We start from the raw sequence: 15821 nt of genomic DNA, 5'->3' as shown, positions 1-15821 counted from the left end.
ACATCGGCCAGGCAAGTAATTTTTTTTTTTTCATCCTCACTGGAGAATATGCTTTTCATTGACTCTAAATAGAGAGGAAAGAAGAGGTAGAGGGAGAGAGAAACATTGATGTGAGAGAGAAGCATCGATTAGTTGTCTCCCAAATGAACCCCAATCAGGGATGGAACCCAAAACCTGGGTATGTGCCCTGACCGGGAATTGAACCAGGAATCAAACCTACAACCCTCAGTGCATGGGATGATGCTCTAACCAACTGAGCCACACCGCCAGGGCTAGTCTTTAAATTTTTGAATTTATTACTATTTAAAATTTATATCTATATATCTGATACATAAGACTGACCAAAAGCAAAATCATTACTTTTTTAAAGTAGTATTTTTATCTTACATTGATTAGTTTGTCCTGAGCATGCCTTAGTACCCTAGAAATTGCATTTAGACTCCACTTAAAAAAATCTTGATCTAATTCCTAGCTCTCGCCTGCCTGTCACCCTCCTTTCCTCTCAGACCATTCTTCCTTCCTAATTTTCCTGCCCCAAGACTACAGAGGAGAGAGTACTACTGGATTATTACACTCGGAGTCCTTGAAAATCATAAGAAACAGAACCTGAGTAGATAGTGCTCAACTACATGTTAAAACCCCGAGGCTTGCCCTTGCCGGTCTGGCTCAGTGGATAGAGCGTCAGCCTGCGGACTGAAATGTCCCAGGCTTGAGTCTGGTCAAGGGCACATGCCCGGGTTGTGGGCTCAATCACCAGTAGGGGGCGTGCAGGCGGCAGCCAATCAATGATTCTCTCTCATCATTGATGTTTCTATCTCCTCCTCCCTTCCTCTCTGAAATTAATAAAAATATATTTTTTTAAAAAAAAAAACGAGGCTTAGGAACCACTATGTTAAACCGAAATGTGTAGTAAAAGGTGGTAATTTGACTGGGAGCACTCCCACTGCCACTCTCCCCACCCCCAGCTGTACCCTCTGTGTAGTCCACTCTCTTTCCTTGCACTCCAATGCCTGGGCCACAGCCAGGCCCAAAGGCAACATGCAAAGGAGCTTGGGCCTGATGGACCAAAAGACTAGGCAGAGCCAGAACAAGTCAGAGACACCCATTTCATATTTTTAAAACTTCCATTAACATCAGGGCTATTTTGGCCTGGGCTGTTCCTTCAAGTAGAAACGGAGAGATGGTACAGAGTAAGGAATGTAGGGTAGGATCAGACTGAGACTAGAACATGGATATTTAATTACCCAGAAAAAAAATATGTTTTTCATTCTTCTCAACATAGTCCCTGGAAAACCATTTAAAATTGTTTTATGAGCATTTACAAATTATTTTATGTAACTGGATGGCTAAAATAATCAACCAAGATGCACTGTTTTATTTTAAAAGAACATGAATAGCCAAAGCCGGTTTGGCTCAGTGGATAGAGCGTCGGCCTGCGGACTCAAGGGTCCCAGGTTCGATTCCGATCAAAGGGCATGTACCTTGGTTGCGGGCACGTCCCCAGTAGGGGGCGTGCAGGGGGCAGCTGATCGATGTTTCTCTCTCATCGATGTTTCTAACTCTCTATCCCTCCTCTCCCTTCCGCTCTGTAAAAAATCAATAAAATATATTTTTTAAAAAAAATAAATAAAAAATAAAAGAACATGAATAAACATAATAATATTGGCCACCATCCTATGTGCCAGATCCCAGGCATTTTACCTGGACTACCTCAACTGGTTTCTACACTCTAGAAATATTACTGTCTCCATCCTTCAGAAAAGAGTCATGCCATAGCACAACTCTAGTGGAAACATTGTAAGGTCGAGTCGTTGAAGTCACCCTGAGCCCTTGCTAACTCCCTCATTGGGTTGCAGAATCTGTGCTATTCACTTTAATACATTTGTAATGTGCATTCTTGGCCAGTAGGTGGTGCCATGAAACCATCTGTGGCATAATTAGGGCTTGCCTAAAGTTCTGACAGCATCAATGGCAAATCCTGCATTTACTGTGGCGTCCTTTTTGTGGAGAGGAATTTTGTGTTGGTCTATAAAGAAGACTGTAAGACTTTTAAAGAATATACACTGACTATGATAACTAGGAAACCAAAGTGGGAAGAGGAGACAAAAAATCCAACATGCAGTTGGTCAAGAAACGTGTTATGACAGGTGGACGGAATCTGGTCAGTCTTTAGCAAGCCCTTAGCTAGGGTCCTCATGAGGAAATTTAAAAGAAGAATATAGACTGGAAAGAAGAAGACATCAGACATATGGCATGAGTACACAGGTAGGAGCCATTCTATCCAGAGGGGGAGCTGAGGCTGAGGAGAAGGGCAGCTTGCAGCATCCCAGGATTTTCTCCACGGAGCAAGAGGTCTCCAGTGATTGGGGAAAAACAGCTTTAAGGTCCTGCACTTCCTCAGCGTAAGATTATACTTCTCCCACTTCATGCACACCCACCATTCCAGAATCTCCCCTCTGGTTCCTTAGCTCAAGCACACACGGTCTTTTCCTAAGGTCTGTACATTCTGCCCCGAGCAGTATCTTCAGCCATGAACAACTTGTAGCTGTCCAGAAGGTAACCAGAGATCAATTCAAAACATATTTATGGAAATTCCAGACTGTTGCCAGCATGAGTGGGGAGAACCATGGCATTCAAAAATTGAAGATCATGTAATTCAAACTCTCTCAATTGACAGATGAGTAAAGAGGCATATAACAAATCACTGGCAGAAAAAGGGCCAGAACCCAGGGATTTTGCCTCAGTTAACCCATCACTTCATTTCTGCACCTATAATGCTATCTAAAGCAGTGGTCGCCAACTGGTGGTCTGTGAGGCCTGAAAGGTTGGCAACCGCTGATGTAAAGGAAGCAACTTGATGCTAGTTTCTTTCTTTCTTTTCTTTTTATTGATTTCAGAGAGGAAGAGATAGAAACATCAGTGATGAGAGAATCATCGATTGGCTGCCTCCTGCATGCTCCACACTGGGGATCAAGCCCGCAATCCAGGCATATGCCCTGACCAGGAATCGAACCATGACCTCCTGTTCTAAGTCAGTGCTCAACCTCTGATCCACACCAGCTGGGCAATACTAGCTTCTTTTATGATTCACTAAACTTCTGATCAAAAAGAACCTTTTTCAGGCCTGTTTTAGATTTTTAAATATTTGCTGATAGCTTTCATGTCAATAATCACTGATATATTCCTGGTCATTGAAAATATATAAAACTGGCCCAGCTGGTGTGGCTCAGTGGTTGAGCCTCGATCCATGAACCAAAAGGTCCTCAGTTCAATTACCAGTCAGGGCACATGCCCGAGCTGCAGGCTCAGTCCTCAGTGGGGAGCGTGCAGGAGGCAGCCAGTGGGTGTTTCTCTCTCATCGATGTTTCTATCTCTCTCTCCCTCTCCCTTACTCCCCCCCCCCCACTTTTAAAAAAATATATTTTTATTGATTTCAGAGAGGAAGGGAGAGGGAGATAGAAACATCAATGATGAGAGAGTTATTGGTCAGCTGCCTCCTGCACGCCCACACTGGGGATCGAGGCCACAACCCAGGCATGTGCCCTCACTGGAACTCGAACCATGACCTCCTGCTTCATAGGTTGATGCTCATCCACTGAGCCATGCTGGCTGGGCCCTTCCTCTCCCTTTAAAATTTCTAAAAACATACATATTTTTTAAAGTATATAAAACTGGCCCGACTCTATGAGAGCTTATAGTTATGCTTCCTTGAAGATTAGTCCACTATTGCCAAGTGATGAAATGTATTATTACAGAACATGACAGAAGGAACTATGTAACGGATGGGACTTTGAAAAGAAGAATGGCGACACCTCGTTTTTATATAAATTATTTTTTATTTCTATAGCATACAAAAGGTATAAATACGACTTAAGTAAAACCAATCACCTACACATTCAAGCAGCAAGTACATAAAGCTGGGGTATAAATCTCTTAGCCAGAGTGAGCAGGAAGAAGCAGGGTTAGATCTGGTCAGGCCATGAGACTCCCTTCTCCAGATGTTGTCAATTACTGCATCCAGAGATAACTGAACAGCTTTGTTTTCAAGGAGGGCAGCTCATTTGACAGTACATGAGGAAGGAGGTGTCAGAGGTCTGAAGGGCTTTGGGCACTTCTATGAAGGAGGCACTTGGTGGGAAGCAGGCATGCCTGAGATAGAAACCAATCTTGTCAAAACACAGCAAGGACTTTCCAGCGGGGGACAAGGGCCTTTTCATCTCCCAGACTCCTGCTTTCACACTGCTATTTGATGTGGAGCACAGGGCAACAGGAAGCAAAGGCAAAAAGGAAATCCACAGAAAGGAACCAGAATGGCGCAACAGCCACCGATTCCTTGCCCCATGCTGGCAAACAGCTAAATGCACAAAGGCTTGGGAGCTGAGCAATACTGAATGCAGAACTCAAAGGTATTGGATTCAGATACACTCTGAGACCAGTGAGCTGGTAGCAGAGTCATGTTTTGTTGGGAGGTGCTAATAACCTGAACAACTTAGCAAAACTCATGATCTGTGAGGAAGAGTGACAAGAGCTTGATCTGTACCAGTGAACTAGGCTTTAGGGAGCTGATAATATTTATGTCAAGAAGAAAGACCCAAAGTTCTGCCCAACAAGGTCCACAGAGCTCACAGTCAGCTGGCTAGTCCTCACCAAGCCGCGCCTGCCACCTCCCTTGATAATGACAATGGAAGTTCTGATACATAATGATCTCTTACTTCTTACATGGTCTAAAGGCATGTGTGTCCTTCTATACTAATGTCTCCATAGTTATATAGCTGTGGGAGGCATTCCTGGATTGAAAGTGAAGGCAACTGTCAAATTACTCTCAGTCTTAATTAGACTAAATCACCTCTTAGGTTTTTGTTTTCAGTCTAAACTGAAATTAAGACAACTATATAAAATTCTCACATCACTGATCACAAATTAGGCCATAGCCACTCTGACTGAGATTGGTGCCAGCCAACCTGCTCTTGAGGGAAGAAAGGGAAGAGGGGGACTGCAACATCAGTACCTCCAAGCATCATGGGGACTGTGAGGTAACTCTTAAGAAACAAGTAGCACACTCCCTGTGATGAAGACAATACAGTTCTAGGCTAATTTCCTACTGTGCATTAGCTCTTCTCTCAGGGTAGGTAAAGTGGCTGGCAGTGCCTTGTCCCATGGGTGTGTCGGGTAGGATAGCAGAATTAAGCCACCTGTGTGGACAAAATTATCACGGACTTTGGGTTTCCCAGTTCTGATGGTAAATGATATCCTAGGAACCATCGTCACCAAAACAAGGTAATGCTTTGTAACAGTGAATGCAGCCGAGTGACTCTTTGGATCCAATCTGCTATTGCTTCCTAGAGATACCCATTTCCCACTCATATAATCTCATGATGACAAGTCCATTTTGGAAATGCCCAAGTCCAGCGAGTACAGAGATACACCGGAAGCAGAGGCTGGGAAACTATAGCCCACAGGCCAAATCTGGCTGCTGCCTGTTTCACTGGAACACGGCCACACTTGCTCATGTATGAACAGACTAGGGCTGCTTTTGCAATGATAGAACTGGGTAATTACAAGAGAGACGATCTGGCCATTTATTGAAAACATTTGCAGACCTAGACACTAATGTGAATTTAGGGAACTGTCCCTTCTCTGAAAAGGTCTTCAAAAAAAGAGACCCAAGCATCTAATTATTAGAACCTGATTCTAGCTGCAAGTTTCCAAGCACAGGAAATCCAACATTTGAGGCACAGAATCTGTTAGGGGCAATAATCTCAGGAGTCAGAATGTGTTCTGGACAAGAACCTTCCTGTACTTTGAATAATGTCTCACCTATGTTAAACTGCACCCCTTGACCAGATCTGTGAAAGGCAGAGAGGTGTGTGTGTGTACATATGTATATATGTACATACATATACGTATAGCTACATATACATACATACATTCGGGGATTATTCCAAGAGGGACAGACTGTCTCTTTTTATGCCCTGGGCCAAGAGTCAGGGAGGCAATATCTGCTCCCGAAAGCTCTGTAGTGAGAAACTCCAGCTGTGTACATGCTTCTGTCTCATTCACACGCCAGCTTACTGTCAAAGCTAGAAAGCCCAATGGCGAAGGCCTGGAGTGCACACAGTGGGTAGTTGTAGTCCAGAGTGAACACATCGTCTGCCACACGTCCAAACTGCATGACAATATAGTCAGCTAGAAACAGAGAGAAAATATGATGTTAGAAGATAATGTGGTTGTACTGGGGAAAGCCTCCAAAACAGGTCAGTTAATCAGCGGGTTTCTTTAAAATGGGCAACTTTTAGAAGAATGGAAAGATTTATTTAAAAGAATATCTGCTAACTATGAGCAAAGTTTCTATTATGATTCCTCTCAACTACAGGGAACAGGAGGCTCCTCCTGACCAGATGAAAGGGAAAGAGGAGAGAAAAGTCGAGAGCAGCTGGCTGGGGACAGTACAAGCTCCATGAGCTAGAGCTGCCAGGAACCTTTACTGGGTGAGGGTCATTTGCATTTGCTTCCCAAACAGCCTCCTCTATGAAATCTCTCACACTCTTCAGCCCTCCTCAACACAGTAGTTCAAAAGTTTTACTGTAACACTGGTGTAAATCATTTCTTTCTTAGATAATTCTCTCCTGAATATAGGTTCCTATCAGTGACAGGAAATGTTCATTTCCCCACCATGTAAGAATAGCCTCCCTCCCATTCCCAACCAGCCCTTCCTGTGGCTTACGGTCATTTTCGTGGACTATCTGAAAGTTCTTCACAGATGCCTGAGTGACCCGGCCATGGAAGTTCAGGACATAGGACTGAGTGTCATCATTCCACACTGGGGCCTTGTTGTGCAGCTCAATCAAGTTCTCCATGGTTTTGTTTTGCCATTTTGAAAGCAAGCTCTCATGGTCCTGTTTGAAAGGAAAATCATTACTCTGTACTGAGAACCATAAGAAACAATTTGCTTGCAACTCTGACAGAGAAGGTGGACAGGGGACTATTTCCTCCATTTCAGGAAGAGTAAAGCAGAAACAAAGAAAGCCAAAAATTAAGCTGGGGTTTTTTAAATCTTAAAGATTAGCATCTGTCTTTGCAGATTAAGAGGTTGCAAATCAAACACTCTAGCAATTGCTCTGCAATATATTTCTCCTGAGGTTCTGGAATGATGGCTCTCCTAAAGAAGAGTATGAGGGCCCTGGCCATTGTGGCTCAGTTAGTTGGAGCATTATCCCTGGCACCAAAAAGTCACTAGTTCGATTCCTGGTCAAGGTACATGCTCAGGTTGTGGGTTCAGACCCCAGTTGGGGTGCCTACGGGATAACCAATCGATATTTCTCTCTGACATCAATGTTTATCTCCCTCTCCCTTCCTCTCTCTCTAAAAAAAATCAATTAAAATGTACAAATAAATTAACTAATTACATAAATAAGAGTATGAGCAATACTCCGGTTCTGGAAGAATCAATTATTTTTGGACTGACTCTTCTATATTGTATTCTTGTCTTTTAGAGTCCTTTGCTGATTAAATATATTCTTACATTTTGTGGCCGAAATGGGATCCGTTCATGGTTCATATTCATCCCTGGAATGATCACAGACATCTTCCTAGGACCTTTAAATCCAAACACATTTGTCTCCTGGAAGATAGGAGTATGAGGGTAAATAAGACAGAAATGAAAACAAGACCACATTCTTCACGCAAGACTCACTTGGGCATGCAAAATGCTGACAATGTCAAGAGTACTGAAGCTGCTATTACTGTAGTTTAAACAAAGATACAGATACTCAAGACCAGGATCATAATTATTTTTCTCTTTTTTAAACCTAATTTGAACATTTGGATTTAAAATAGATTATATTGGCTTGAAAATTTACTCTTACTCTTTAATCTTAAATGAACTTTGAGACAACTGTGAGCAAAGTGTCCAATTTTGTCATCGATAAATATTTTTGTCCCAATGAGGGTATAGCACTATCTGATCTACAGTGAGAATTACGTGTAAATTAAATGGAGCCTGTATCAGGAGGTAAAATCTCAAATGCCTGTCAAGCCAGGCAGATTATATGACTAAAATAAGCACATTAAATAGGTGGATATATGTTTGTGTGTATATTCATATACATATGCACATGTACACACACAAAAGTCATGCATAGTCATGCATGTTGAGACTTTGGGATCAAGCAACAGCTCTGAAAGGAAGCACCGGGTGCCATGCAGATGTATACAAAGGAATGTCAACCACATCCAGTGGTCAGGAAAGACTTCTCTGGTGACATCAGTTGATATGGTAAAGGCAAGGAAGGGAAAAGGAAAGGCTCTCAGGAGAGGGAAGATCATATGGTGGATAAAACAGGAGAGTTGTGTGGACAGAATGATGGCAACAGGAGGGAGAGTGCCACTAGGACAGTCTGAAAGGAAAGGCTAAAGTGTTAGGGCTTTATTCTGTACACAATGGGAAGTCATACAAGATTTGAAACAGGAGAACAGCAGGATCAACTGGAGTTCTGTTTTAGGAAGATTTGTCTGGCAGCAGTATAGAATAAAATAGATAGAAAAGACTAAAAGCAAAGAGATGAATTTGTAATTATTGTAGCCTCTGGCCAATGGATTAAGATGTCATAAAGGTCTGTGGTAATCCAATGGCATTAGGAAAAGAGAAGGCAAAACATATTAACACAGTAAAAGAATAAATGAACTTGGCAATTCATAAATAAAACTTGAATAGAGAAAATGATTCCAGTAACAGAAAAGGGAATCACAGAAATAGAAACAAGCTTGGGAGAGAGGATTATGAGTTCAGTGTAGGTTAAGTTTAGTGTAGGTCCAGCAGGACATCAGGAAATTAAGGAAAAGAGTACATTCCGAGGATAGCACTTACATAACAGATGGCTGCCAGCTCCTGCCGGGTATGGGCCTTTTCTCCGGCCTTGGCTGGGCTGACACCATGGTCATAAACTGTAAACTTGGTCCCCATGAGGTTGGATCTAGAATCAAAAGAAATAATCTCATAATGATCTATATTTTTTCTCTTCCACAAACACAATCTAGGAGAGGTGTGTAACAGAGTAACTGCCTGTTCTCCAAATATCTAAATGTTCCTCATCACTTTTCAAAGATCTCTCATTAAAACAACGAAAGGACTTAGATTTTCTTTTAACTTATTTTTCTTTAGATTACAACATTAATACATGCTCATTGTAAAAAAGATATAGATTGTTCTGAAACTACAGTGTTAACCCAAAAATAAAAGGCTGAAGCGAGAGGCAACAAGTATTTATTTGAGATTAAAAAAAAAAGAATAGCTATTTGGGAAGCACTGTTGGTGCTGCCATTAGGAGACAAAGACAAGGGGTCTTTATGAGAAAGGCAAGGGGAACAATTACATCACTATGGGGGAGGCACTGCTATTGGTGCAGATGAGCTAGCATAGTGACACTAATTCTAAACAGTGTTTCTAATTCTTAGTCAAGTAGCCATCAGTCTGGTAGTCATACTATCTGCTTTCTTGTTATCTTGGCACAATATCGTTTTAGGCCCAGTCCAGAGGTTATTTTGCCCTGTTTTAACATTTCAAAGGTTTGAGGCATAAGACATGCAAGTCAACTCCTCTGGGGTGGCAGCTCTCTCTTTTTTTTTTTTTTTATTGTCTACAGTTTTACATATGTCTCCTTTTTCCCCAGTTGACACCATCTCCCCCCCACCACCACCCAGTCATTCCCACCCCGGGCAAGCCCCCACCACCTCAGTGTCTGTATCCATTGTCTGAGTCCATTTTAAAGTGGCTCCATTTATATTATTTTTTACAATAAGAATAAAAGTATCAGAAAGAATAGGATAGTGATACAAGGATGCTTTCACCTGAGTTTGCCAACATAACCTTCCCCTTCACGAGATAAATCTGTTGGATCAGTGGAGATAAGGTAGTTGGATGTTTTGCTCTTTTTCCGTTTTCTACCAGCAAGAAGAAATATCTGGAAAAAGAGAAAAAAAGGTCAGTTAAAAATGAAGTCAAGAGAATTGCTATGGTTTGTTCTACCTTCTCACTTTGCAGCCTCTGCCCAAGGTGCAGCCGTCATCGATGCCGTCCATCAGCAGCAGCTTCTTTGGCCTAGGCCTGAGACAATGCCAATGCCCCTGGCGGTGGGGACAAGGCCACCAGCACAGAGCAACATTGGCCAGCCACTCTACAAGGGACAGTGTGGGGCTTGCTGACCTTGTTCCCTCAGTCACCTGGCCACACAAGGACTACGGAGAAGTAGGTCAGCATGACGGCCCCACGGATGGCAGTAGCTACTTCCCTGTGGCATGTAACACCCTGACCAACATGTCCGTTGTCATTACCAATGGTGACAAATGCCTTGAACCTGGTCTGCTGGCCAGCACGAGTCTGCTTTTACAAGGACATAATCTTTAAAAACCTCATACTTGAGCCCTAACCAGTTTGGCTCAGTGGATAGAGCGTCAGCCTGCGGACTGAAAGGTCCTAGGTTCGATTCCGGTCAAGGGCATGTACCTTGGTTGCGGGCACATCTCCAGTAGGAAGTGTGCAGGAGGCAGCTGATCAATGTTTCTCTCTCATCGATGTTTCTAACTCTCTATCCCTCTCCTTTCCTCTCTGTAAAAAAATCAATAAAATATATTTAAAAAAAAAAACAAAAACAAAAACAAAAAACCCTCATACTTGAAGAATGCCCCTACGAAAAAAAATTAACCATCTCAGATTCCTTGATTGGTAGGCAGAAGAGAGAGATCTTCTCCAGGGATTTAACTGTGTCTTTGACCAGGCGACTGAGCTTAGTGAGGGGCATCACCCCTTGGCCTTGGCCTTGGCCTTGCCTCACAAACTCCGTGGCCTCAATCCCCACCATAGACAGAAGACACTTGCGCCTCCCACCACAACCCCCAGAGTCTCATCCTACCTCAGCACCAGTGTCATCACCACTTGGCATTTTCTCAGAGAAGATCAATCTGTGGGTCTTGATCCCTTTTCCCTCATAATGCTTCTCAGAATTCACTATCAGTGTGTCCCCACTATGTAACTTTTCTAAATTCACTAGCTTAGTTCTCTATAAAACTTTATCCCTAAAAACATCTAGTGACTTTTTAAAAAAGCTTCATCCAATTCCATGAATAAGAGTCTTTCCAACTTTATGGGAGACGATCCTGAATACCTAACCTTCCCATTCTTTACTGCCACTGAAGTCCTAATATTCCTTTTTGTATTTTATTGGGGGTTTTTCTTTGTATTTTTAAAAATTTTGTGATTTTAGCCTAGCCAGTGAGCATCAACCTATGAACCAGGAGGTCACAGTTTGATTGCCGGTTGGGGCATATAGCCTGAGTTGTGGGCTCGATCCCCACTGTGGGGCATGCAGGAGGCAGCTGATCAATGATTCTCTCTCATCATTGATGTTTCTATCTCTCTCTCCTTCCTTCCTCTCTGAAATAAATAAAAATATATTTTAAAAATTTTTTCAGATGAATACTCTCATATTTATGCTTCCTTGCTAAAACCCTACTGGACTTTGACAATAACAGGGAAGCAGAAGAGTTGGAGTAGTTAACGGGAGACTCTGGAATCAAACATATGGATTTGAATCTGGCTCTTAAACCCCAGTTACTTTGTCCATAAAGCAGGGATATACATCCTATCTTGCCAGGCTGTCATAAGAATTGTAGGTGATAATTTATATAAAGCATTTAGGACATGCCTGGCACATCATAAACATTCGATAAATAGTGGTAATAATAACCATGATATTTACTATCACCATCTAATTTCTAGGACCCTAAAAAATCATCCACTTAGACCTGGTATTAATACAAAATACATTGTTCATTAGCAAGTATAAACTGTCTCAAACATAGGTACAAAGTAAGTTAGAATTTCTAGGGTGAGAAACAATATTTTTCACTTGTATATTCCTCTATATTTCTAATTCCTTCTATTCCCTAAAACTTGCTCTTTTGCCCTGGCCAGTGTTGCTCTATGGTTAGAGCGTTGTCCTGTGCACCAAAGGGTCATGGGTTTGATTCCTGGTCAGGGCACAGGTTTCAGGCTGAATCCCCAGTAGGGGGCATGCATCAAGCAGCTGATCAGTGATTCTCTCTCATCATTGATGTTTAGATCTCCCTCTCCTGTACTCTCTCTGAAATCAATAAAAAAAAAAGAATCAACCAATGAATGCATAAGTAGAACAACAAATTGATGTTTCTCTCTCTTCCTCTCTCTAAAATCAATAATTTAAAAAAAAAAAGAATCAAGCCCAGCCATTGTGGCACAGCAATTGAGTGTAGACCTGTAAACCAGGGGGTCATGGTTCAATTCCTGGTCAGCGCACATGCCTGGGTTGCGGGCTTGATTCCCAGTAGAGGGCATGGAGGGAGCAGCTGATCCGTGATTCTCTCTCATCATTGATGTTTCTAGCTCTTTCTCCCTCTCCCTTCCTCTCTGAAATCAATAGCAATATATATATTTTTAAAGAATCAATTCTCATACCTTCCGATTTTCATCCTTTTCCAAGTGCATATAGTAAGTGGGGAAGAGACCCCGATCCATTCCTTTTTTATCCCTGGTTATTCGACACTTTACTGTGACACCTCGAGGAGCAGAACTATAAGCAAAGTCCTCTAAATTCTTTACTTCTCCCAGCTGGTTATCAGTTTGTTGGGCTGAAGTACCTGAAGCTCCTGTATCCTGAGAGAATAGCCATACATGAGCAAAGGAGGTAGAGTCAGAAAAACCTCATACTTTCTTTGAGAAGTACTTAATGGATAAAATAGCTTATTGATTTATACCCCTATGTCTTCAGTCTTCTGACAAAATAATAGAAAACTCTGAGGAATTAAGTAAGTATATGAATACTGAGAGTGATGAAGGAGCTAAGTATGAAAATGGGATATAGTGTCACAATAGCTGGCTTGAGACATGAAATTAGAGGTCATGAACTTTATGTCTAAATTAGAGCTTAAATCTTTTGAAGGAACCCTCAATCAGTAATGGTATTTAAATACTGAATGTATATTTGGGAAATAGTTAAATTCGCTCCAAAGGAAGAAGTTTCAGATCTACATACCGTGGTTGATTTCTGGCTGGATGCAGAACTGGGTCTCTCTGCCTCTGAACATGGTGAATGAGATAATTTTTTTCCTTCTTCTTCCTCCCCATCAGTCTCCTCATCAAAGTTCAAACTACCTGAGATACCTAGCAAAAAAGAAGAACTGTCAACAAAAGTCATTTTAAAAATCAGAGTTTTATTTTGGGATGATGAAAAAGTTCTGGAACCCTTGTGCATTGCTGGTGGCAAGTAAAATTGTGTGGAAATCATTATGGTGGTTCCTAAAAAATTTAAATATAGAGTTACCATATACCCAGCAATTCCACTTCTGAGTATATACACAAAAGAACTGAAAGCAGAGACTCAGATACTTGTGCACTAATGTTCACAGCAGCATTATTCACTATATTCAAAAGGTGGAAACAACCCAAATTCCCATCAACTGATGAAAGATAAACAAATTGTGGTACATATATACAATGGGCTATTAGCCATAAAAAGGAATGAAATTCTGATACATGCCATAACCTGAATGAATCATGAAGACATTCTGCTTAGTGAAATAAGCCAGACACAAAAGGACAAATACTGCTATTGATTGCACTTACATGAAGCACCTAGAATAGTCAAATTCATAGAGACAGAAAGTAGAATGGTGGTTAGCAGGAGCTGAGGAGAGAGGAGAATGGGGAGTTATTATTTAATAGATACAGTTTTTTATTTTGGGATATTGAAAAAGTTCTGGAGATGGGTAGTGATGATAATTGCACAACATTGTGAATGTACTTAATGCCACAGAACTACCACAAAATGGTTAAAATGTATATTTTACCAAAATAAAAAAATTTAATGATCCATTGTTCTCTGTATCAGTCACTTCCCCCCCTATATTTTGTTCATTTCTAGTCTAATTAATTCAAGTTGAGAATGTCTGAAATACTATTACTTTGAATTCATGAAGCACTTCTTACAGAAAATTTAAAACTATTTTATTAAAAACTATGTTTTATTTATTGCCAAAACCAGTGTGGCTCAGTGGATAGAGCGTCAGCCTGCGGACTGAAAGGTCCCAGGTTCGATTCCGGTCAAGGGCACGTAACTTGGTTGCGGGCACATCCCCAGTAGGAGGTGTGCAAGAGGCAGCTGATCGATGTTTCTCTCTCATCGATGTTTCTAACTCTCTATCCCTCTTCCTTCCTCTCTGTAAAAAATCAATAAAATATATAAAAAAAAACAAACTATGTTTTATTAATCAATGTCACCCCCAACAAATTTAATTTTTAAAAAACGATGCTTTTATTTTATCCTCATATTTATAAGTTTGAGGAGGAGATACTGGTAGTTTTATTTTTTGTTTTGTTTTTTATTTGTTTATGGAACATACCAGGAGAGGAACACAAACATAAAGTGTGATGTATGTTATATAAGAAGTAGGGTATTCACATCTATAATAATAAAAGCACAATATGCTAATTAGACCAGACATCCTCTGGATGGCCTTCCGGACAACCTTCTGGACGAAGCCGGGCCGCGAGGGAAGCCCAGGTCCTGAGTGCCTGCCGGCAGCTAGAGGGAAGTCTGGGTCCTAGGTGCCAGAGGGAAGCCAGTGCCGGCAGCCAGGAGAAGGAAGGCCTACTCTTGCACGAATTTGATGCATTCAGCCTCTAGTTCACATATAAAAGTATGAGGCTCACGGAGAGTCATTTGCCCAAGAAAAAGAGGCAAAGCTAAGACCTAAACTAAATTTCCTTTTTTGATTAGTCTATAGGGTGAAGTTATCCATCATGTAATAGTTAAAATAGCCCCCAAATCATTAATTTATAAGTAGATTTAACAACGAGCAGTGTGGTTTTTTTCCTACAAACCATTTCCTACCCACATTCAGAGTGGGAACAAATATGATCTACTTTTACACAGTTAACAAATAAATTGGTGTTAGCTTTTCTCAAGGACATGCAAAGATAAGATAAAGGCCAATCGGAAGATTCATCTCAAGTGAAAACATATTTTCACACAAATACTTATACATGAATGTTCATGGCAACATTATTCATAATAGTCAGAAGTGGGAAACAACCCAACTGTCCATCAACTGATGAAGAGATAAACAAAATATGGCATATCCATACAATGTAATGTCATTCAACAATAAAGTGGAATGAAGTACTGATACCTGCTACAACACAATGAACACGAAAACACTCCGCTAAGTGAAAGAAGCCAGTCATAAAGGACCACAGAGTGTATGATTTTATTTATATGAAATGTCAGGAATAGGCAAATCCAGAGATAGAAGGAAAATAGATTGGTAGTTGCTTGGGGTTAGAGAGAAATGGGGAGTGATTCGTTGTAGAGGGCCCCCTGGGAAGGCACATGGGCATTTCTTTAATTATTGTAAGCTGAACTCAGGGCGACAGGCAGAGCCACGCCCTGGGAACATGCTTCTCCAAAAAGGCTGACGTGTTATCAGTACTAACTTCTTACCTTTGTCCAGGTGCCTGGGAGCGGGCTTTGATATGTAAATCCAGTCAAGCATCAGGAATGCTCGGGCCTACTCAAGAATGCAAATAAGCTCCTTTGATCCTAAGTTCTGGTGAAACCCCCTGGTATTTGGGGGTATAAAATAAACTTGCTGCGTGGGCTCTAGGTCCCTGCCTCTCCATCAGAGCTGGCAGCGATTCCACCCAGCTCCCAGCTTTTTCCTTCTATCTTCGTGTCTGGTCTCTTTCTTTCTTTTATTTCTCAATCCCCAGCTCCTCTACTCAGGAAATGGAC

General features: G+C 41.4%; 1 protein-coding gene across 1 annotated transcript in view; it reads right to left on the bottom strand.

The window, feature by feature from the left end:
• Positions 1 to 3841: 3841 nt before the first annotated feature.
• Positions 3842 to 15821, bottom strand: part of TULP3 (TUB like protein 3) — a 98526-nt gene continuing 86546 nt past the window's right edge. The window contains exons 5-11 of the mRNA XM_080662711.1: positions 13065 to 13192; positions 12488 to 12685; positions 9847 to 9959; positions 8867 to 8972; positions 7523 to 7621; positions 6725 to 6896; positions 3842 to 6186 (exon numbers count right to left, since the gene is read on the bottom strand). Coding sequence (XP_080518837.1) covers positions 6053 to 6186; positions 6725 to 6896; positions 7523 to 7621; positions 8867 to 8972; positions 9847 to 9959; positions 12488 to 12685; positions 13065 to 13192 — 950 coding nt within the window. The 3' untranslated portion in view covers positions 3842 to 6052. The remainder of the gene's footprint in view (positions 6187 to 6724; positions 6897 to 7522; positions 7622 to 8866; positions 8973 to 9846; positions 9960 to 12487; positions 12686 to 13064; positions 13193 to 15821) is intronic.

The sequence above is a fragment of the Plecotus auritus genome (assembly GCF_963455305.1).
Source record: "Plecotus auritus genome assembly, chromosome: 3".
NCBI classification, from domain to species: Eukaryota; Metazoa; Chordata; class Mammalia; order Chiroptera; family Vespertilionidae; genus Plecotus; species Plecotus auritus.
This window is presented reverse-complemented; position numbering and strand designations above follow the sequence as displayed.